At 37.2% G+C, this 22,473-nt stretch overlaps 1 protein-coding gene across 2 annotated transcripts in view; it reads right to left on the reverse strand.

Annotated features, from left to right (window-relative positions):
* The window catches only part of LOC118847888 (gamma-interferon-inducible protein 16-like), a 57,611-nt gene extending 36,384 nt beyond the window's left edge, over positions 1-21,227 (reverse strand). The window contains exons 1-2 of one of the 2 annotated variants that reach the window (XM_036756568.1): positions 21,113-21,227; positions 20,603-20,742 (exon numbers count right to left, since the gene is read on the reverse strand). In XM_036756568.1, coding sequence (XP_036612463.1) covers positions 20,603-20,613 — 11 coding nt within the window. In that variant the 5' untranslated portion in view covers positions 20,614-20,742; positions 21,113-21,227. The remainder of the gene's footprint in view (positions 1-20,602; positions 20,743-21,112) is intronic. The other variant, XM_036756569.1, reaches the window with a different exon arrangement.
* Between the last annotated feature and the right edge of the window lie 1,246 nt (positions 21,228-22,473).

The raw sequence follows: 22,473 nt of genomic DNA on the forward strand, positions 1-22,473 counted from the left end.
CATAGTAGGCATTTAACATTTATTGTATTTAATTGCAGGGTTCTACATCCAGAATTCTACTATGAGCTGCTCTTGGCTAGGGGCTATTAGGGACATGCACCATGTTCTCTGTTTGGAGGTGTCAAATCTTCCTCTTGTGAATAGTAATAAAGTTTTGTTAATTATTATCTAGGTGTGGTTCTGTTACTCTTCATCCAAATCATCTTGCAGTAAAGTTACATTCACAAACCATTTTCGTAGTCATTCCTCAATTGATGGACACTTCCTTAGTATACAGTTCTTTGTCACTGCAAAACAAGCTGCTATAAATATTTTTGTACACATGGTCCTTTTCCTCTTTACTTGATCCTCTCGGTGTCTTGGTTTGTTCATGTGCTTTAAATATTCAGAGTGCCCAAGCATAGTGAGATTGCTAAAGTAATTGATGTTTATATGGGAACCTGTTCTATTTTGAAAAGTGACACCTCAAAATAATGTCAAGAACAATAGATATAAAATGTGGTATATTTCAGGGAGACAATTTAAATCCTACTGTGGTTCTGTGTACTCTCAAATACATTATTTTCTCTCCTAAATAGAACTAAGTTTGGCTTCTAATTTAAAGAGGGGATCAAACAAAACATTATATTTACTACTTGATGTACATGGATAACATCACCCTACATAGCTCCACCAAAAAGAGAAAAACACATAAAATATCTCCTTCATCTTCTGGGATATTTTCCAAAGGATACCAAAATGTCATTTGAACTCAATTAGTATAGAAATCTTTATTTACGTAAAGGAAGATAGAGATCGAAAGCTTGGACCTTTAATCTTGGGGCCACATTGAACTAATGGAGGAATGTGATACTTACAAACACTTAGGTCTCCTCTAGGCAAGGCCCATCAAGTATAAAGCCAAGAAGTAAGAGAATGTAGCTGAATATGTTAGGTGACTTATTGGGATCCTGACATAAAAACTTTCACAGGATGTTTAATACCTGTACCAAGGGTTCTTGGCCTGGGGTCCATGGACTTTTAAAAATATTTTGATAACTGTGTCTCAATAAAACTTATTTCCTTTATAATCTTATGTATTTTATGTTTTTAAAGTATTATTCTTAGAAGTCCATAGGTTTCATTAGACTATCACAGGGGTTTATGGCACAAAGAATCCTTGACCTAGGCAATACCAATTTTTACGTATACTTTTGGAACTGTAAAAATGGACAATAGGGGGGTGGAGCCAAGATGGCAGCTGGAAAGCAGGGACTAGTGTGAGCTCTGGGCCGAGTCCCTCCAAAAACCTATAAAAAATGGCTCTGAACCAATTCTAGAACTGCGGAATCCACAAAACAGCAGAGGGAAGCAGGGCTCCAGCCCAGGACAGCCTGGATGGACTCTGCGTGAAGTCTATCCCACACGGAGCTGAGAGCTGGGAGCTGGGAGCTGGGAGCGGAGCTGAGCAGAGCCCAGCCTGAGGGGCATGGAACAACCAGACCAGGAGCTGGGCGGAATGTGCCCTACAAACCTGAATCAGTGAGCTGCGGCAGTTACCAGACTTCTCAACCCACAAACACCAAAGACAGCAGAGAAGGTTAGTGGGAAAAGCTGCGTGAGTGGAAGGAGTTCGTGGTTTGGCTTCCAGCCCGGGGGGCAGCGGAGGTGGGGCAGCTACAGCTGTTGTTGCTTCCAGCCCCAGGCCCACCTGGTGGGAGGAATTAAGTGGCGGATCAGAGCAGGAGTGCACAGTCTGCTGAAGATCTAAGCCCAGTCCAGGTTGGGGGATCTTGGGGAAGGAGTAGTGCTGGTGTGATAGAGCTGGCACCTCCCCCCCCAAACGTGGAACATAGAACTCATTAGTCTACAAGCAGTCATACCCCACTGAAAACTCAAGGGTCAAGTTAGTTGGTTGGGAATATGGCCAGGCAGCGAAAACGCACCCAGATTCAGTCTCAGACTTTGCATTCTTTCTTTGCTGACAAAGAAGACCAAAACATACAGCCTAAAGAAGTCAATAAAGTGCAAGAGCCTACACCAAAAGCCTCCAAGAAAAACATGAACTGGTCCCAGGCCATGGATGAGCTCAAAAAGGATTTGGAAAAGCAAGTTAGAGAAGTAGAGGAAAAATTGGGAAGAGAAATAAGAAGGATGCGAGAAAACCATGAAAAACAAGTCAATGACATGCTAAAGAAGACCCCCCAAAATACCGAAAAATACACTGAAGAAAACAACACCTTAAAAAACAGACTAACTCAAATGGCAAAAGAGCTCCAAAAAGCCAATGAGGAGAAGAATGCCTTGAAAGGCAGAATTAGCCAAATGGAAAAGGAGGTCCAAAAGACCACTGAAGAAAATACTACTTTAAAAATTAGATTGGAGCAAGTGGAAGCTAGTGATTTTATGAGAAATCAAGATATTATAAAACAGAACCAAAGGAATAAAAAAATGGAAGACAATGTGAAATATCTCATTGGAAAAACCACTGACCTGGAAAATAGATCCAGGACAGATAATTTAAAAATTATTGGACTACCTGAAAGCCATGATCAAAAAAAGAGCCTAGATATCATCTTTCAAGAAATTATCAAGAAGAACTGGCCTGATATTCTAGAGCCACAGGGTAAAATAGAAATTGAAAGAATCCATCGATCGCCTCCTCAAATAGATCCCAAAATGAAATCTCCTAGGAATATTGTTGCCAAATTCAAGAGCTCCCAGATCAAGAAGAAAATACTGCAAGCAGCCAGAAAGAAACAATTTGAGTATTGTGGAAACCCAATCAGAATAACCCAAGATCTGGCAGTTTCTACATTAAGAGATTGAAGGGCTTGGAATACGATATTCTGCAGGTCAATGGAGCTAGGATTAAAACCAAGAATCACCTACCCAGCAAAACTGAGTATCCTGCTCCAAGGCAAAATATGGATTTTCAATAAAATAGAGGACTTTCTAGCTTTCTCAGTGAAAAGACCAGAGCTGAATAGAAAATTTGACTTTCAAACACAAGAATCAAGAGAAGCATGAAAAGGTAATCAAGAAACAGAAATTGCAAGGGACTTACTAAAGTTGAACTGTTTTGTTTACATTCCTACATGGAAAGATGACATGGATGATTCATGAGACCTCAGTATTAAGGTAGCTGAAGGGAATATGCATATATATATGTTTATGTATATATATATATATATGTGTGAATGTGTATGTATGTATTTATCTATATGTACATATATGTGTTTATATATGTGTGTGTGTATATATATATATATGTAAAAGAGAGAGAGCAGACACAGGGTGAGTTGAAGATGAAGGGAAGATATCTAAAAGAAATAAAATCAAATTAAGGGATGAGAGAGGAACATACTGAGAGAGGGAGATAGGGAGAGATAGAATGGGGTGGATTATCTCGCATAAAGGTGGCAAGAGGAAGCAGTTCTGTGGGAGGAGGGGAGAGGGCAGGTGAGGGAGGAATGAGTGAACCTTGCTCTCATCAGATTTGGCCTGAGGAGGGAGTACCATACATACTCAATTGGGTATCTTACCCCACAGGAAAGAAGAGGGAGGAAGATAAAAAATAGGGGCGGGGGGATGATGGAGGGGAGAGCAGATGGGGGTGGAGGTAATCAAAAACAAACACTTTCGAAAGGGGACAGGGTCAAGGGAGAAAATTCAATAAAGGGGGATGGGTTGGGAAGGAGCAAAATATAGTTAGTCTTTCACAACATGAGTATTGTGGAAGGGTTATACATAATGATACACATGTGGCCTATGTTGAATTGCTTGACTTCCTAGGGAGGGTGGGTGGGAAGGGAAGAGGGGAGACAATTTGGAACTCAAATTTTTAAAACAGATGTTCAAAAATAAAAAAAAAAGTTTTTGCATGCAACTAGAAAATAAGATACACAGGCAATGGGGTGTAGAAATTGATCTTGCTCTACAAGAAAGGAAGGGAAAAGGGGATGGGAGGGGAGTGGGATGATAGAGGGGAGTGCTGAATGGGGAACAGGACAACCAGAATATATGCCATCTTGGAGTGTGGGGGAGCATAGAAATGGGGAGAAAATTTGTAATTCAAACTCTTGTGAAAATCAATGCTGAAAACTAAATATGTTAAATAAATAAATTTTAAAAAATGGACAATAATGTAGTTGGAAAAGTATCAAGAAAAGAGCTGCTTTAAATATTCATGAGACACTGGGCTTATTACTCTAAGGCAACTATAGAAAGGGTAATGCTTCTTCTCTGCACCCCCCCCCCAAAGGAGAAAGAGAATTGATAGAGATGAATAAATGATTAATAGGTCATAAACTTACAGAAATCTTTTGGAATTAGCAGATGTCACTTCAGTGAGTAATAATAAAAGCTAATGATAAGTACATTAACTGGTTTGTTGAATGTAAATGAAAATAGTTTTCCTCCCAAAGGAACCTATGAAAAGGCTAGGATTCAGTAGTGGAATCAAAATGCCCTTCATAGGCAGCATCCACATGAACTCAGTCAACATTATGTCAATCGAAAAGTAGTATGGGGTCGGGGGAGAGCTGAGGGTAGAAAGATTTGTTGGAATGGAGGGATTTATGATGGCAATTTGCCTCCAGAAATTATAGAAGCGTTCAGGAGGCTAGAATGCAGAATATCAGGAATTGGTAGGAATGGTAGGAACCAGTAGAAACTGTAACACATAGGCCACAAAAATTTAACAACTATCAAATACTTAACAGCATATGAACTAGTGGCTCAAATTATACATTAAGAGCTTGATATCTTTGGTGTACTAATATGATAAATTGCCATACTATAAATACAGACTTCAAAATATCCCACTAAACTACATTGGTAATGAAACATCATTCCAAACTAAACTATTGCCCACAATTCCCCAGATGCAACATTGACTCTTAATAGTTACAGAAAAGCATTTTTAATAGTTCTCTATCAAATACTAGATGATCAGGCTACGTGGAATGCAAAGCTTCAAAATATACTGACCTAACTGAGGAAATTCAAATTATGAGGGGATAGCTTAAGGTAAAGGCCATTCTGTCTGTTACTGGAATTGTCCTAAGAATGTTTTCTATACTAGCAAGGAGATTGCAGCTATATATCACAAAGATCATATACTATAACCAGATGGGATTTGTACTAGGAATGCAGGGTTGGTTCAGTATTAGGAAAACTATCAGCATAACTGACTACATCAATAACTAAAGCAACAAAAATCAGATGGTTTTCTCAATAGATGCAAAAAAGCCTCTGACAAAATACAGTGTCCATTTCTACTAAAATAGTAGAAAGCATAGGAATAAAATGGAACTTTTCTTAAAATAATAAATAATATATGTCTAAAACCAAAAAAGCAAGCATTATCTCTAATGGGAATAAATTTGAAGCTTTCCCAGTAAGATCAGGATGGAAGCAAGGATGTCCATTATGAAATCTATTATTCAACATCGTTCTAAGAATACTAACTATAGCAATAAGACAAGAAAAAGAAATTGAAGGAATAAAAATAGGTAATGAGGAAACAAAACTGTCACTCTTTGCAGATGATATAATGGTATATTATAGAGAACCCTAGAAAATCAATTAAAAATATTTGAAACAATTAACAACTTTAGCAAAGTTGCAGGATATAAAATAAACCCATATAAATTATCAGCACTTCTATATATTACCAACAAAACACAACAGGAAGAGATAGAGAAATTCCATTTAAAATAACTGAAGACCATATAAAATTTTTGGGAGTCTACCCGCCAAGACAAACCAAGGGACCATAATGAACACAATTACAAAATACTTTTCACACAAATACAAATCTAAACAACTGTAGAAATATTAATTTCTTGTGGGTAAGCTGGGCCAATATAATAAAAAGTGATAATTCTACCTGAGTTAATTTGCCAATGCAGTGTTGTGCAAATCAAACTATCAAAGGTAGAAAGAATAATAGAACTCATCTGGAAGAACAAAAGGTCAAAAGTGTCAATGGAATCAATGGAAAAAATTGTGGAGGAAAGCAGCCTAACAGTACCAGATTTCAAACTATATTACAAAGTGGTAATCATCAAAACAACTAAGCACAGCCTAAGATATAGAGTGCTAGATCAGTAGAAACACTTAGGTACATATTATACAGTAGTAAATGATCATAGTAATCTAGTATTTGATAAGCTGAAAGATCCAAGCTCTTGGGGCAAGAACTCACTATTTAAAAAAAGAATTGCTGAGAGATGAGGACTTTATCAGAGAAACTTACTGTTATTCCATTCCCTCCTCAGCCTGTTTCCAGCTTTCTAATTTTGGAGGCATTGGTTTTATTTGTGCAAAACCTTTTTAATTTCATGAAATCAAAATAATCTAATTTCACTTTCCATGATCCTCTCTATCTCTTGTCTGGTCATAAGCTCTTATCTTATCCATAGCTCTGCTAGTAAAATTCTCCATCATCCCCTAATATGTTTATGACATCACCCTTTATGTATATATAAATCATGTACCATGATTCATTTATGGTGCGAAATGTCCATCTGTCCCTATTTCTGCCTAACTAGAGGAACAAAAGACCACTAATGTCAAAGGTAAATAATGAAAAACATTGGAAGGAAGAGGACCTAGCAGTACCAGACCTCAAGCTATTCTCTAAAGCAGTAATCAAAATAATTTGATACCAGATAAACAATAGAAAAATAGAAAATGGAACAAATGTAAAGAAATGAAACCTAGAAGCAAGCAAATATAGTAATATGTTGTTTGATAAGCTAACAATCCTAGCTACTGGGGTAAAGACTCCCTATTTGACAAAAACTTCTGGGAAAACTTTAATATAATGAGATCCAAATTAATTTTATACCACCTCTTTACACCACAGAGCACAAAAAGATTCAAGTGTTTATATGACAACTATGAAAAGTCATAAAAAATACAGGACAAAGAAAGGACATAACTTGCACAACTATGGCTAGGAGAAAAATTCTTCCCTAAATAAGGGATAGAGATTATCCTAAAAGGAAAAATAATTTTAATTGAATGAAATTGAAAAGCTTCTGAACAAGAAAAATAAATGCAATTAGAATCAGAAGGGAACAATTAGTTTGGGGAAAATATCTTCACAGCAAATTTCTCTGGTAGAGATTTAATACTTAAGATACAGGCCAATCTGCAATAATAGAACATATATGTTACCCCAAAGCATCATACTATGCAAAATCATGTAATGAAAAACACAGAGCTTAGGTGTAAAATGGGGTTGGGGTAAGAGTACTCAAAATTTTTTTCAGTGACATTTTTAAAAAGCCTAAAAAAACTGATGGCATAATTTTATACAAGTCAAATGTTAAGAAGTACATAAATACTAAAATAAATAGTGGTCATCTACAGCCTTAGGCTTTTTCTTGGCCTGTGTCTAGGACTGGAGGAACAAGTTGGGCAGGTCTGAATTCCTGGCCTCTGCCCTGAGGCCCTAGTGGAAGGAAGTTGTGGTACATTTGGGGGTGGCACAACTATTTCTTCAGTAGTTCTTCTCACAACTACTACTTCAGTAGAAGAGATACAATCAATATGGCCCCTACCTTGACCAAGACCAGATGCTTGCTTGTGGAAATGATTTTCTGACACTCACTTCCACAAGCAGCTTGTAAGTTATTGTGAAGTGGTGCAGTGAAATTTCTGTTATGCTCAAAATGTTCCCTAATATATCAATCACATTGGAATAAATTTGCATTTTCATAACACGTGTTAGAGCCGAACTAATTATATATAAAGAATCTATACAAGTAAATATGTATTTATACAAATATATGAACAAATTTACATATATGTATGTACATATATGCATGCATACATAGACATATAGGCTTCTTCCACCTGTTTGTACCCCCCATGTGCCTCTTGGGGTTGCACTTTAGGTCACCTCAAATTCTGATTCTTCAGAGATCATGGTATTCCATGATTTTTAATTTTGTGGTATCAAGGAGAATATTGGTTTTAAAAAGATGGACTTCTGAAAGATCAATTAGCCTGGTATTACTGAGAGTCGCATAAACTTTTCCAAATGGTTTTAGTCCTGGTCTTCCCCTTCTTTTCTTTCTGAACACAGTTAATTGTCTATCTAGTAGTTCCTTTCTTAGGAAAACACACACACACATTTACCCTATAATTGTAATCAATAAATAAACATTTATTATGCCAGGTACTGTGCCAAGGGATGGGCATATAGCTACGTATTATAAACAGAGTAATATGGTTTTTTAATCAATTTTCCCCAACACATATGGCTACAGTGACCTCTTTTGCGTAACTAAGGAGCTTATCAAGGAGGATCTCTAGTGTTCAGGAGCTCTGAGAGATAAGAACAGTGTCTCATTTGATGGATTATGATGCAAAGAAAAGGTATCAGACATGGGACCCCAATAATCTTTAGTGTCGCCCCAATCAGAATAAGATGTAATTGGGAAATATTTAACAAAATAAATACAAATACAATTCAGCATAGATAACATCACATTTGAAAACTAAGTCAATATGCGGCCCTCAGGAATTTTTATACATTTGTCCCATTGACATACATCAGGGCTTGGGGTAGAGGACCCCCACGAATGTGAAAAATAATGAATAACTCCAGATCCCACCCTAAACCTTTATTTTTAATATCTGATCATATTTATTTAAAACAAAAACAAGTAAAACAACATAGTATACCCTTATTAAAAAAGTTGCAGTTTGTACGTGAAAGAGATTACTATCTTCTATGCTATGTGGAGTCTTTGCAGTCTCCATGAAGTCACTATGAAGCAACTGCTTCATAGATTTCTTTCTCCTATGAAGAGCACAAGATACAGAGATCATTGTGGGAGAAAATTAAGTGACTATGTCCGGATGGCAGAAAGACAAAAAGGCATCTCCAAAGAGAGTGTGTAGCCCATGGTTCTTTAATGCACTGAAACTTCTTTTTAAAAAAATAACTATATTAAATTTATGTATGTATAATTATAGTAGGTAAATTATAAAATAGATTAATAATATGCAGTATTTATGCATTTATAGCTTACTAATTTTTTTCAAGTTTTCTTTACATATGGACTTTGCCTGAGATTCTCCAAGGGATGCTGCAAATCTCCAAAAATTCCCATCTAATTATTGATGATTAACCCCCAAATAACCAAAACCATGAGTATGAAACCCATGAATGTTGAAGAATGACCATATACTGATTAATGATCCCCATTTCTATTTGAGATGGACACTACTGATGAAAAGGATGCTAGATTTGGAATCAGAGGACCCAGGTTAAAATCCTGACTGTCACTTTACTCTCTGTGTGACCATAGGAATGTCATTTGACTTCTCTAGGCCACAGTTTCTTGATATGTAAAATGAGGCAGTTGGATCAGAGGACTTCTAAGGTCACTTGAATCCTATATCTAGTATCCTTTCTTGTAGTTCAGTGGTTTCAATCATGTCTGACTCTTTGTGACCCCATTTGGGATTTCCCTGGCAAAGATGCTGCAGTGGTTTGCCATTTCGTTCTCCAGCTCATTTTACAAATGAGGAAACTGAGGCAAATAGAGTTAAGTGACTTACCCAGGGTCACACAGCTAGTAAGTATCTAAGGACAGATTTGAACTCAGGAAGATGAGTCTTCCTGAGTGCAGGCCCAGCACTCTGTCCACTGCACCACCTGACTGTCCATATTTATGATCCTATAATCTCACAATTAAAAAGTAATGGAACCAAGACTTAAACCCAGGTGTTCTGATCCTCAAACCTGTACTCCTTCCATCATACATCTTGCCTCTTCTTGTCATATCTAGTCCATCATATTGTGGTGAAGAAGATACTTTGTGAATGTAAAGCACTAAACAAATAGGTGATACTGTTATTATTCGACTTTGTATCCCCTTCATTTGAAGGCATCAAGCAAACTATCATTTATTAAATGCCTACTATATGCCAGGCACTGTGTTAAGTGCTGAAGGCATGAAGAAAGGCAAAAATAGTCCCTGTCCTCAAGGAGCTTATAGTATAATAGGGAAGAACACATGCAAACAACTATGTTGTTTGATACAGACAAGATAAATCTGAAAAAACCAACAGAGGGAAAGCACTAAGATTAAGGCAGATTAGGAATTTCTTCTTGCAGAAGGGGGAGTTTTAGTTAGGGTTCAAAGAAAATCTGTAAAGCCACAAGGTGAACATGAATAAAGAGAGAGTTCCAGGAACTGCAGAGAGCCAGTGAAAATGCCCAGAGACAGGAGATGGTATATTGTGTGTAAAGAGCATTAAGGAAGCCAGGGTTAATGGATCTCAGACTACATTTTGGAGGAACAAGGTACAAGAAGACTAGAAAGGTAAGAGGGGGCCAGGTTATAAAGAGTTTTAAACTCCAAACAGAAGCTTTTATATTTCATCCTAGAGGTGATAGGAAACCAATGGAGTTTATTGAATGGGGACAGAGGTGACATGGTTGGACCTATGCTTTAGGAAGATCAATTCCCTAGATGACTGGAGGATAGATTGGAGTGGGGAAAGACTAGTGGCAGAAACACTAGTGAGCAGACTATTACTGTAATAATAGTCCAAGTATGAGGTGATGATGAACTGGACTAGCTTTCCAACTATCAGAGGAAAGAAAGGAGCATAAATATGAGACATTTACAATGGATACCACAGTTTGTATCACATAATAGGTGCTTAATCAATGCTAGTTGACTGATGTAGAAGAGCCATGCCTTGAACAGATTGAAAATGGGGAGGGAGACACACACGCACAAGGTGGGAGGGAGAGAGGGAGAGAGGGAAAGAGGGAGAGAGAGAGGGGTAAAAGTGGCAGGTAAGTTGCATGCTTCCTTGACTGGGAGAATGGTGGTGCCTTGGACAGTAACAGAAAATGGCACACATGGTACTTGATAAATGTTTGTTGAATGAATAAATATGTTAAGGTTGTTAAACACTGAAATTAGTAGTTAAAGGTATGAAATGTCTTTCTCATGAGGTCTTTAAACTTACTGAGTATCTATTATGTACCCTCATGGGGGATAACAAAAAAGTATAAGAAATAGTACTTTCCCTCATAGAGAGGATCTTTTGAGACAAGGATCCCCCATCCTGACAAAAAGCTATTTCTTGGTAGATAGGAGATGGGAAATATGAAATTAGATCCTGGAAACATAAAATTGACTCATCACTGGAAGGGTTTTTGCGAAGTTATTGTCTGCATCCCTTACCCCAAAATAAGGCTGTAATGCCTGAGCTAGGCCAGATCAATAAAGTTCTTTGTTATTATTTTAAGCATCTCCGAAAAGGTGATTGTTCAACTGTACTCCATGACCTTTTACTGATATGTAGAATCAAGAGGATGTGGTCTATGGTGTGTACTAGAAATGTCACCCTAGGCAAGTAATTTACCTTCTCTGGGCATCAGTTTTGTTATCTGTAAAATAGGGTTTATTAAATTTGCACCATCAGCATTACAGGACTATAGTAATGAAGACATGTTATAAACCACAGAAATGAAAATTGTTTTATCATCTTCATCTAGAAACTGTGACAAGTGGGCAGGGCAGACAATATGAAGTGGAAGAAGGTGGCAGCAGGGTTTACTTCACCAGGAATGCAGAAGAGAGGAATTTCTAGCCCACAGTCAGGGTACAAACCCAAACTACTATAGAGTATAGAGTTATTTACTCTAAGCTTCCTAGCCTCAGTTGCTGACCCAATGTCTCCTCTTTCTGAAAGTCATTTAGATAAGGGCTAATTGAGGTAGATTTAGAAATAAAAGACACCTCAGAGGTCATCTAATCCAATCTATTATAGCTGGAGAAACAGAAATCCAGGGAGAATAGGAAGCCCTACATGCTCCCTCACCTAGAGATCTGTTTATTTCATGATTAACATAAGAGAAATGTGAAATGTGAAATTGGAGGCCACAGAGCAGGAATTTCTTCTTTTTTATATGTTTTATTTTATTTTTAAATTAACAAGCCTTTATTTTCTCTCCCCCCATTAAAAAAAAGTAAAACAAAACTCTTATATCAAACAACTATTCATCGCCAGGCAAGGCAAATTCCCACATTGTCTATGTCCAAAAAAAAAAGTATATTTCATTCTGCACCTTGAATCCATTACCTTGCTGTGATGAACTGGGTAGCATGCTTTATTATTAGTTCTCTTAAATCACGGTTGGTCATTGCATTGATCAGAGATATTAATTATTTGAAAGTTTTTGTCCATCAGATTGGCAGAGATTACAAAAAAGAAAAATGACATTTTTGACATGTTGGAGAGGGTGCTGGGAAACTGTGCCCCTAAATCACTGAACTAAACATGGCCTTTGACCCACCAATACATTTACTAGGTTAATACTTCAAAGAGGTGAAAGTAAAAGGACCCATTCGTATGAAAATAGTTTTAACAGTTCTTTTTGTATTGTCAAAAAAGTAGGAGCCAAGAGGTTGCCCATCCATGGGGAATGGTTGAACAGATTATTGTATATGTGTATAATGGAATACTCTTGCTTGCAAGAAATTACAAAAGGGATGGGTTCTGTGAAACCTGGGAAGACTTGTATCAACTGACACAGTGAAATGAGGCAAACCAAGAGAACAATATATAATAACTATGACATTGTAAAGCCAAGTGGGAAAATTTAAGCTGATAGTGCTTTGAAAAAAATATTTATTTTATTTGTAGTTTATGGGATAAAAAAAGCATTTCCATAACATAGCAGAACAACAAAAACAAATGACGATTGTACAAGAAACTGCAAATCCATTGTGTACAACTTGCTACTCCTTTTAAAGATATAATAAAATCATAATGTAAATTTTTTTCCCCTTCTCTCCCTATCCCCTGTCCTAGAGATAGGCACCATTAGATACAAATATGTATATATGTGTACAATCATTATATACATACTTCCATTTATCAGTTCCTTCTCTGGATGAAGATAAAGCCTTCTTTCATATATCCTTTGCTATACATTTTGGTATTTATAATAATAAAAATTAATTAGTCTCTCAAAGTTGTCCTTAAAACAATATTGCTGTTACTGTATACAGTGTTCTTTTGATTCTTCTCATTTTGCTCTTCATTATTTCATGTAATTCTTTCCATACTTTTCTAAGATCACTGAGCCAATCATTTCTTTTTTTAAAATTTTTTTAATTTTTAGTTTACAACATTCAGTTCTACATAATTTTGAGTTCCAGATTTTCTTCCCCCCCTTCCCTCTCCCTCCCCAAGATGGCACGGAATCCCATGTAACTTCCAAGTATAACTTTGCATTGAACTAATTTACACATTAGTCAAGTTATGGAAAAGAATTATGACCAATGGAATGAATCATGAAAAAGAAGAAACAGAACCAAAAAAAAAAACCACAACCCAAAAACAAAAAAAAAAGAGAGAAAAAAAGGGGGTGGGGTGGGGAAAGGCAAGCATGAAGTGTGCCTCAATCTGCATTCATACTTTATAGTTCTTTCTCTGGATGTAGATAGCATTCTTCATCATGAGTCCTTTGGAGTTGTCTTTGCACCTTGTTTTGCTGAGAAGAGCAAAGTCTATCAGGGTTAGTCCTCATAGAATCCATATATCTGTGGTTGTGTATAATGTTCTCCTGGTTCTGCTCCACTCAGCATTATGTCGTGTAGATTTTTCCAGGTTGTTATGAAGTCCATATCATCCCCATTTCTTATAGTACAATAGTATTACATTACCTTCATATACCACAGCTTGTTCAGCCATTCCCCAATTGATGGGCATCCTTTTGATTTCCAATTCTTAGCTACCACAAAAAGAGCTGCTACAAATATTTTTGTACATATGGGTGCTTTTCCCAATTGTGTGATCTTTTTGGGATACAACCCTAGAAGTGGTATTGCTGGGTCAAAGGGTATGAACATTTTTACAGCCCTTTGGGCATAGTTCCAAATTGCTCTCCAAAATGGCTGGATCAGTTCACAACTCCACCAGCAATGTAACAATGTTCCAATTTTCCCACATCCTCTCCAGCATTTATCATTTTCCTGTTTTATTATTTTAGCCAATCTGACAGGAGAGATGTGATATCTAAGAGTTGTTTTGATTTGCATTTCTCTAATCAGTAGTGATTTCGAGCATTTTTTCATATGCCTAGAGATATCTTTAATTTCTTCCTCTGAAAACTGCCTGTTTGACCATTTCTCAATTGGGGAATGACTTGTATTCCCATATATTTGGCTCAGTTCCCAGTATATTTTAGAAATGAGGCCTTTATCAGCAACACTAGTTGTAAAGATTTTCTCCCAATTTTCTGCATCCCTCCTAATTTTTGTTGCATTGGCTTTTTTTTGTACAAAAACATTTCAATTTAACATAATCAAAATCATCCATTTCGCATTTTGTAATGCTCGCTATCTCTTGTTGGGTCATGAATTCTTTTCTTTCCCATAAATCTGATAGGTAAACTATTCCTTGTTCTCCCAAATTGCTTATCGTATCAGCCTTTATTCCTAAATCATGAACCCATTTTGACTTTATTTTGGTATATGGTGTAAGATATGGTTCTATGCCCAGTTTCTGCCCTACCATTTTCCAATTTTCCCAGCAGTTTTTGTGAAATAGTGAATTCTTAGCCCAGAAGCTGACCTCTTCGGGTTTATCAAAGAGTAGATTGCTATAGTCGTTGACTTCTCCATCTTGTGTACCTATCCTATTCCACTGATCCACAACTCTGTTTCTTAGCCAGTACCAGGTAGTTTTGATGACTGCTGCTCTATAGTACATTTTCATATCTGGTATGGCTAGGCCACCTTCTCCAGCATTTCTTTTCATTAATACCCTAGATATCCTAGACTCTTGTTGTTCCAGATGAATTTTGTTATTATTTTATCCAGCTCTTTAAAATAATTTTTGGTAGTTCAATTGGTATGGCACTGAATAGATAGATTAATTTAGGTAAAATTGTCATTTTTATTATATTGGCTTGGCCTAACCATGAGCAACTGATATTTTTCCATTTATTTAGATCTGACTTTATTCGCATGAAAAGGGTTTCATAATTATGTTCATATTGGCCCTGGGTTTGTCTTGGCAGATAGACTCCCAAATATTTTATAGTGTTTACAGTAACTTTGAATAGAATTTCTCTTTCTATCTCTTGCTGTTGGGCTTTGTTACTAATGTATAGGAATGCTAAGTATTTATTTGGGTTCATTTTATATCCTGCAACTTTGCTAAAGTTGTTTATTATTTCAAGTAGTTTTTTATGCCCTAGTATATGGTCAATTTTTGAGTATGTGGCATATACCACTGAGAAGAAAGTATATTCCTTTTTATCCCCATTCAGTTTTCTCCAGAGGCCTATCATATTTGCCTTTTCTAAAATTCTGTTTACCTCCTTAACTTCTTTCTTATTTATTTTGAGGTTAGATTTATCAAGTTCAGAAAGGGGGAGGTTGAGGTCTCCCAATATTATAGTTTTGCTGTCTATTTCTTCCTGTAACTCCCTTAACCTCTCCTCTAAGAATTTGTATGCCATACCGCTTGGTGCATATATGTTAAACAATGATATCGCTTCATTGTTTATGGTGCCTTTTAGCGATTTGTAGTGTCCTTCCTTATCTCTTTTAATTAAATCTATCTTTACTTTTGCTTCGTCTGAGATTAGGATTGCTACACCTGCTTTTTTTACTTTAGCTGAGGCACAATATATTTTACTCCAGCCTTTTACCTTTACCCTGTGTGTATCCCCCTGTTTCAAATGTGTTTCTTGTAAACAGCATATTGTAGGATTATGGTTTTTAATCCATTTTGCTATCTGCTTCTGTTTTATGGGAGAGCTCATCCAATTCACATTCACGGTTACGATTTCTATCTGTGTCTTTTTCTCCATCCTATTTCCCCCTATCTATGCTTTTATTTCTCCCTTTTCTCTTCCATTCCTCAACAAAGTTTTGCTTTTGACTGCCGCCTTCCTCAGTTTACCCTCCGTCTTTATTCCCCTCCCTTATCTTACCGTTTCCTACTTTCCCCTCCTACTTCCTGCAGGACAAGTTAGATTTCTGTACTTATCAGGGTATGTTTTTCCCTTCTTGAACCAGATCAGATGACAGTAAAGCTCAAATACTGCTCTACTCCCTCCCTGCTTTCCCTCTACTGAAATGTGTTTTTGTGTCTCTTCATTTGGTGTAATTGACCCTTTTCTACTACCTCCTTACCTCTTCTCTCATAGCCCTCCATTTACATCTCTTAATTATGTTTTTTATCCTTATATCAGTTATTTTATACAGGCATTCACAGTGTATGTGTATCCCTTTCAATTGTCATAATAGCTGTACTATTCTCAAGATTGACATATATATGCATATATAAAACATACATAAGAAGATATAATCCTATATAAAGATGCAAATAATTTGCCCTTATCAATTAATAAGGTTTGTGGGGGTTTTTCCCCCTATTTACCTTTTTATGTCTTTCTTGAGTCTTTTATTTGGAGATCAAATTTTCCACTGAATTCTGGCCTTTTCATCAGGAAGGTCTGGAATTCCCTTATTTTGTTGAATGTCCATCTCCTTGCCTGAAAAACTATGCTTAGTTTTGCTGGGTAGTTGATCCTTGGTTGTAGTCCCAGCTCCTTTGCCCTTCAGAATATCATATTCCAATTTCTCCTGTCTTTTAGTGTAGAAGCTGAGAGATCCTGCGTGATCCTGACTGTAGTTCCACAATATTTGAATTGTTTCTTTTTGGCTGCTTGCAGTGTTTTCTCCTTGACTTTGTAATTCTGAAATTTGGCTATAATATTTCTTGGTGTTTTCAGTTTGGGATCTCTTTCAGGGGGTGATCGGTGAATTCTTTCAATGACTATTTTGCACTCTAGTTCTAGGACCTCTGGGCAGTTATCTTTGATAATTTCTTCGAAGATACTGTCAAGGCTCTTTTTTCATTGTGGATTTCTGGTAGACCAATAACTCTTAAATTGTCTCTCCTGGATCTATTTTCCATGTCAGTTGTTTTGCCAATCAGATATTTCACATTTTTTCTATTTTTTCATTCTTCACATTTTGTTTTACTACTTCTTGATGCCTCATTGATTCATTAGCTTCCACTTGCTCAACTCTAACTTTTAATAAGTTACTGTCTTCATTTTGCTTTTGAGTCTCCTTTTCCAATTGGCTGATTTTACCTCTCAGGGTGTCATTTGCTCTCTTTAGATTCTGAATCTCTGTAGCCATTTCACCAATCTTATTCTTTAGGGACCTGATTTCATCAGTGGATTTTTTCCCATATTTTCTTTTACCTCCCTAATTTGATTTTTAAAATCCTCCTTTAGCTCTTCCAGCAGTGCTTTTTGGGCTGGAGACCAGTTCACATTACCTTTTGAGGTATCAGATATATCTATAGTGTCATTGCTGTCCTCTTTCAAATTGGTATTTTGATCATGCCTGTCTCCATAAAAAGAATCAATGGTCCTCGGTTTTTTTGTGTTCTTCATGTTGGTTAGCCTTTTCCTGGCTTCACAATAAATTTCTGCTTTTGGGGCTCAGGGCTCTCTGTCCCAGCTTTCTTTTTCTGGGGATTGTGAGTCTAGTTGTTGGCTTTGTGAATTATAGCCTTCAGTTTCCTGAGGTGTGGGGCAGGGGTCTGACTGCCTGATGTCTCTTCCCCTAGGGTTGCTTCCCAGCACTGTTGCTCTTCAGCAATAGCCTTAGCTCTTTGTTGTTTGAGCTGGTGTCTGGCACTTCCCCTGGGAGAGCAAGAGTACATCTGGGCTCCTGGTGTTGACCCCTGCTGGCTCTGCCCCTCTGGGACTCTGGAAGTCCTACTACTTGGCCACTGAAGCCCCACTTCCATCTCCTCTATTCCAGCGTTCTTTTTTCCGAGAAGTTCTCTGGGTGAGGGGGGAGGGATTAGAGCTATTTACCTGGCCATTATGTCTCCCGGAAGTTCAAGAAGACCCATTTCATACCTTTGGGCTGCAAGCCTCAGGAGCTGATATCTCACAGCTGGTGGCGTTGCGCTGCCTCTCGTTGCTTCCACAGACTGCTGTCCTGTGTTGGGAGGCCTGGGGATCTCCATCAGTTTCGGGAGCCCAGCTGTCTCCCAGCCTGTCTCCCACATGGGTTTCCCAGGCGGCCGCTTCCGCTTTGGTGCTGTCTGGAGCAGCTCCGCACAGCGAGTGCTCTCCAAGCCTACAGATTCGTTCCTTCTGCCTTTCAGACTCTCCTGGCTTGGAAATTTGCTCCACTCAGACTGCTCACGGTTTCCAACTCTCTCAAAACTGCTCAAATTCACTTTTTCATAGGAATCTGACAGAACTTGTGAGAAAGCTCTGGTAAGATGCTGTTTTCATGTGGCCATCTTGGCTCCACCTCCCCCCATTATTTCTTATAGCAAAATAGTATTCCACCACAATCATATACCAAAACTTTTTTAGCCATTCCCCAATTGATGGGCTTGAAATTTCCTGTTCTTTGTCACCACAAAGACAGCTTATATAAATATTTTAGAATGTATAGGCTCTTTTTCTTTTTCTTTAATCATCTTTGGAAATAGACATAGTAGTGGTATTGCTGGATTGAAGGGTATATACAGTTTAATAACTCTTTGGGCATAATTCCAGATTGCTCTCCAAAATGGCTGGATCAATGAATTAGTGTCCCAGTTTTTCCACATCACCTCCAACATTTGTCACTTTCCCCTTCAATCATTTTAGCCAGTCTTATAGGTATAAAATTATTATCGTCAAGGTTGTTAAAATTTGTATTTCACTAATCAATAATGACATAGAACATTTTTATAAGACTAAAAGTTGTTTTGATTTATTCATCTGAAAACTGCCTGTTCATATCCTTTGACCATTTATCAATTGGGGAATGACTTGTATTCTTATAGATTTGATAGAATTCTTTATGTATGTGAGATATGAGACCTTCGTCTGAGAAATTGTCTATAAAATCCCACCCCCCCCCCAATTTTCTGCTTTCCTTGTGATCCTGGCCAATTTTGTTTTATTTGTACAAAACCTTTTTAATTTAATGTAATTGAAATTATCCATTTTACACCTCACACTCCTCTCTATTTCTTGTTTATTCATAAATTGTTCACTTCTTCATAAGTCTGATAGGTAATATGTTCCATGTTCTTGACATTTTCTTGTAATATCTCTCTTTATATGTAGGTTGTGGATCTATTTTGATCTTATCTTGGTAAATGGCGCAAGATACTGGGCTCTTTTTAGCTTTCCCAACAATTTTTACCCAAAAAAGAATTCTCGTCCCCAAAACTTAAATGTTTATGCTTGTCAAACACAAGTTTACTTTGCTGCCCCACTGATCTACCTTTCTATTTCTTAACCAGTACCAGACAGTTTTGATAATTACTCACATAATGTAGTTTAAGATCTGGTCTGGCTAAATGTCCTTCCTTTGCATTTTTTTCATTAATTCCTTTGTTATTCTTTACCTCTTGTTCTTCCAAATGAATTCACTATTATTTTTTCCTAGCTCAATAAAATATTTTTTGGTAATCTAATCAGAATGGCATTTAATATGTAGATTAATTTAGGTAAAATTGTCATTTTTATTGTATTGGCCCTGCCTACCATGAACAATTAATATTTCTCCAATTATTTAAATCTGATTTTATTTATTTAAATTTTAATATAGTTTTGTTCATATAGTTTCTAGGTTTGCTTTGATAGGTATTTTAATACTGTCTAGAATTATTTTAAATGGATTATCTCTTATTGTCTCTTCTTACAGGGCTTTGTTTCTGATGTATAGGAATACTGGTGATTTATGTGGATTTACTTTATATACTGCTATTTTGTTAAAATCATCAATTGTTTCAACTAACTTTTTAGTTGAGTCTTTGGGATTTTTCAAGTATATTATAACATCATCTACAAAAAGAGATAGTTTGATTACTTCATTCCCTATTCTGATTCCTTCTGTTTCTTTTTCTTCTCTTATTGCTATTGCTAGGATTTCTAAAACAGTATTGAATAATATTGGTGACAGTGGGCATCTTTTTTCATAACTGACCTTTTATGAAGGCTTCTAACTTATCTCTATTACAAATAATGCTTGCTGATGATTTTAGTAAATTTTTTTTATCAATTTAAAAAAATCTATTCTTATATTTTCAAATATTTTTAATAGAAATGAGTGTTGTATTTTATCAAAAGCTTTTTCTGTATCTATTGATAGAATCATGATTTTTGTTACTTTTATTATTGATATAATAAATTATATTGATAGTTTTCTTATGTTAATCATCCCTGCATACCCGGTATAAAATTCACTTGGTCATAATGTATAATCTTCATAACACTGATAATGCTTCTAGGAAAAAACCAGGAGACAGAAAAAGTTCAAATAGTGCCAAGTTCAGTCAGGCTCAGCGATGAAGGAGAAGTTTCCAGAGGAAAAAAGTCAAAGGCAAAACAAAGAATACCAAAGTTATATACATCCTGTCACATTGAGTGACTAGTCACTTTTGTTTGAACTCTAGGTGATCTGGTTCATCCTCAGATGTCTCTTTTCCGGATAAAACCCTTTCTTTGTATCCCAGCCGTTCCCAAGCTTCTACACACCCTTTCTTGGAGACTGTTATCAAGAATGGAAAATGTTGCCCTTACCTTGATGACATCTCTGTAGATTCAGGCTATGAGCAGAATGTATGCCTGTATTTTTACTTCTATTGTAAACAGTGCGACAGCTTGGTGAATGATACAGCCGTAGATACTCAACCCAAGGCGCCAAATGATGTTATCAGAAGCTGGGCGGGAAAGAGAAAATATTACAAGGGGGAGGAGGCACCCAGGCAGCAAGTGAAAACATATCGGGAGCTGAGAAAGCCTGAAACTAGGTGTTGAGGAAGACGCCTTGTGGGAAGAGACCTGAGTGGGAGGAAGAGACTTGGGAGGAAGTGGGAAACGTGTGTGTGTGTGTGTGTGTGTGTGTGTGTGTGTGTGTGTGTGTGTGTGTTGCAGGAGAGGAATGGCAGAACAAACCCTGACAAGAGCAGAAAGTCCCAAACCTAAACAGATACCTGGCCAGGAAGAGAGAGATAGATAAACTAGAAGAGTTAACGACTGAGCAAGATCGGGGCTGGGAGTGGTAAAGAACAGAATAAAAGGAACCAATACCTGTAACTGACTTCCCCTCCGCTCCTCCTTGTTTCAGTCAGATGCAACCTCTGGGCAGAGCTCTGCTAGGCTCTGGATCTAAGGCGGGAGCTAGAAGAAGCTGTCCTTCCTGTGTAAATGCAACGCTTTCAGTTTCATTTCTTTCGTGACCCTCTCTCCCGTTCCTTCCTGTGAAAGATGAGACTACTGCACTGTTCTCCCCACTGTAGTGTCTGAGCTCTCCTTAGACCTTGGCTAAGATTTGAAGTAATAAGTAGGAGCCACGTTTAAGACTCCGAGCTAAGTCAGTTGCCTAACCCTTCAGAAGATGTGCAGAGAGAACGGCAGTGATTTTTGCTACTTACTCATTGTGGTAACAGGATTCCTGATCCTGAGGTGACTTGGCTACCATGTAGCCCATGGGTCTGGAGAGTGCTTTGGGATAGGGGCTTCTTTTCCTTTAAAAGAAAGGCAAAAGGTGGGTGAGAATTAGGGGCTAATCTGGGTAGGGACTGATCATGGAATCATACAATGTTAGACCTTAGAAGTCATCAATTAATGTGACTTACCCAAAGTTACATAGTCAATTTGTGGCAGAGCCAGAATTAAACTAATTTTTCTAACTCCTAGTGCTATGTTTTATTTTTTTCTTCATTGAAGTTATGTGCCTGACAGTTTTACATGTAATATTTACATATAAAATAACTTTAAGTGCTTTTCTCCAATTTAAAAATCCAAATAGCTTTAACAAGCACTCAATATTTGAAAAAAAATTACAGATTTACAAAGGGTATATAGTAAATCTCCATTCTAATGTCACACACTTGAAACATTTAAAGAGGATAAAATAATAATACCAACACATTCATATAGCTCCATATGATTTAAGTCTTCCAACAAACAAGGGAAGTCTGTGCTATTGTTATCTCCAGTTTATAGATGAGGAAATTGAGGTAGAGAGAAGCTAAGTCACTTGCCCAGAATCACATAGTTAGGTGTCTGAGGCCAGATTTGAACTTGGGCCTTAGTGACTCCAGGTCCAATACAATTTGTAGCAGCTCTTTTCCCCGAGTAACTACACGGGGATATATTAGGGGCAACATGTACTTGTAGTCAGGTGGGTTGAGCTGATAAGGAAGGAAAAGGGAGCAAGCCAAGCTTCACAGTGAGAATATACTGCAAGAACTTAAGAAGCTGGGAAAAAAATGACCTAGAGTGCTGTAGAAGATGGCTTGTTTAAGGGGAAAATGGGAATGATGGGATCCAGCAGAAGCTTGTTTCTGTGGCAGGATATGCCCTTGAGCTGAGCTCTGCCACTTCCCAAATGATGAAGAAGCAATAAGGAGTGATCACCTTCTGTACAGCCCAACTGATGAGCTAGC

The sequence above is a fragment of the Trichosurus vulpecula genome, chromosome 4, assembly GCF_011100635.1.
Source record: "Trichosurus vulpecula isolate mTriVul1 chromosome 4, mTriVul1.pri, whole genome shotgun sequence".
In the NCBI taxonomy this organism is placed as follows: Eukaryota; Metazoa; Chordata; class Mammalia; order Diprotodontia; family Phalangeridae; genus Trichosurus; species Trichosurus vulpecula.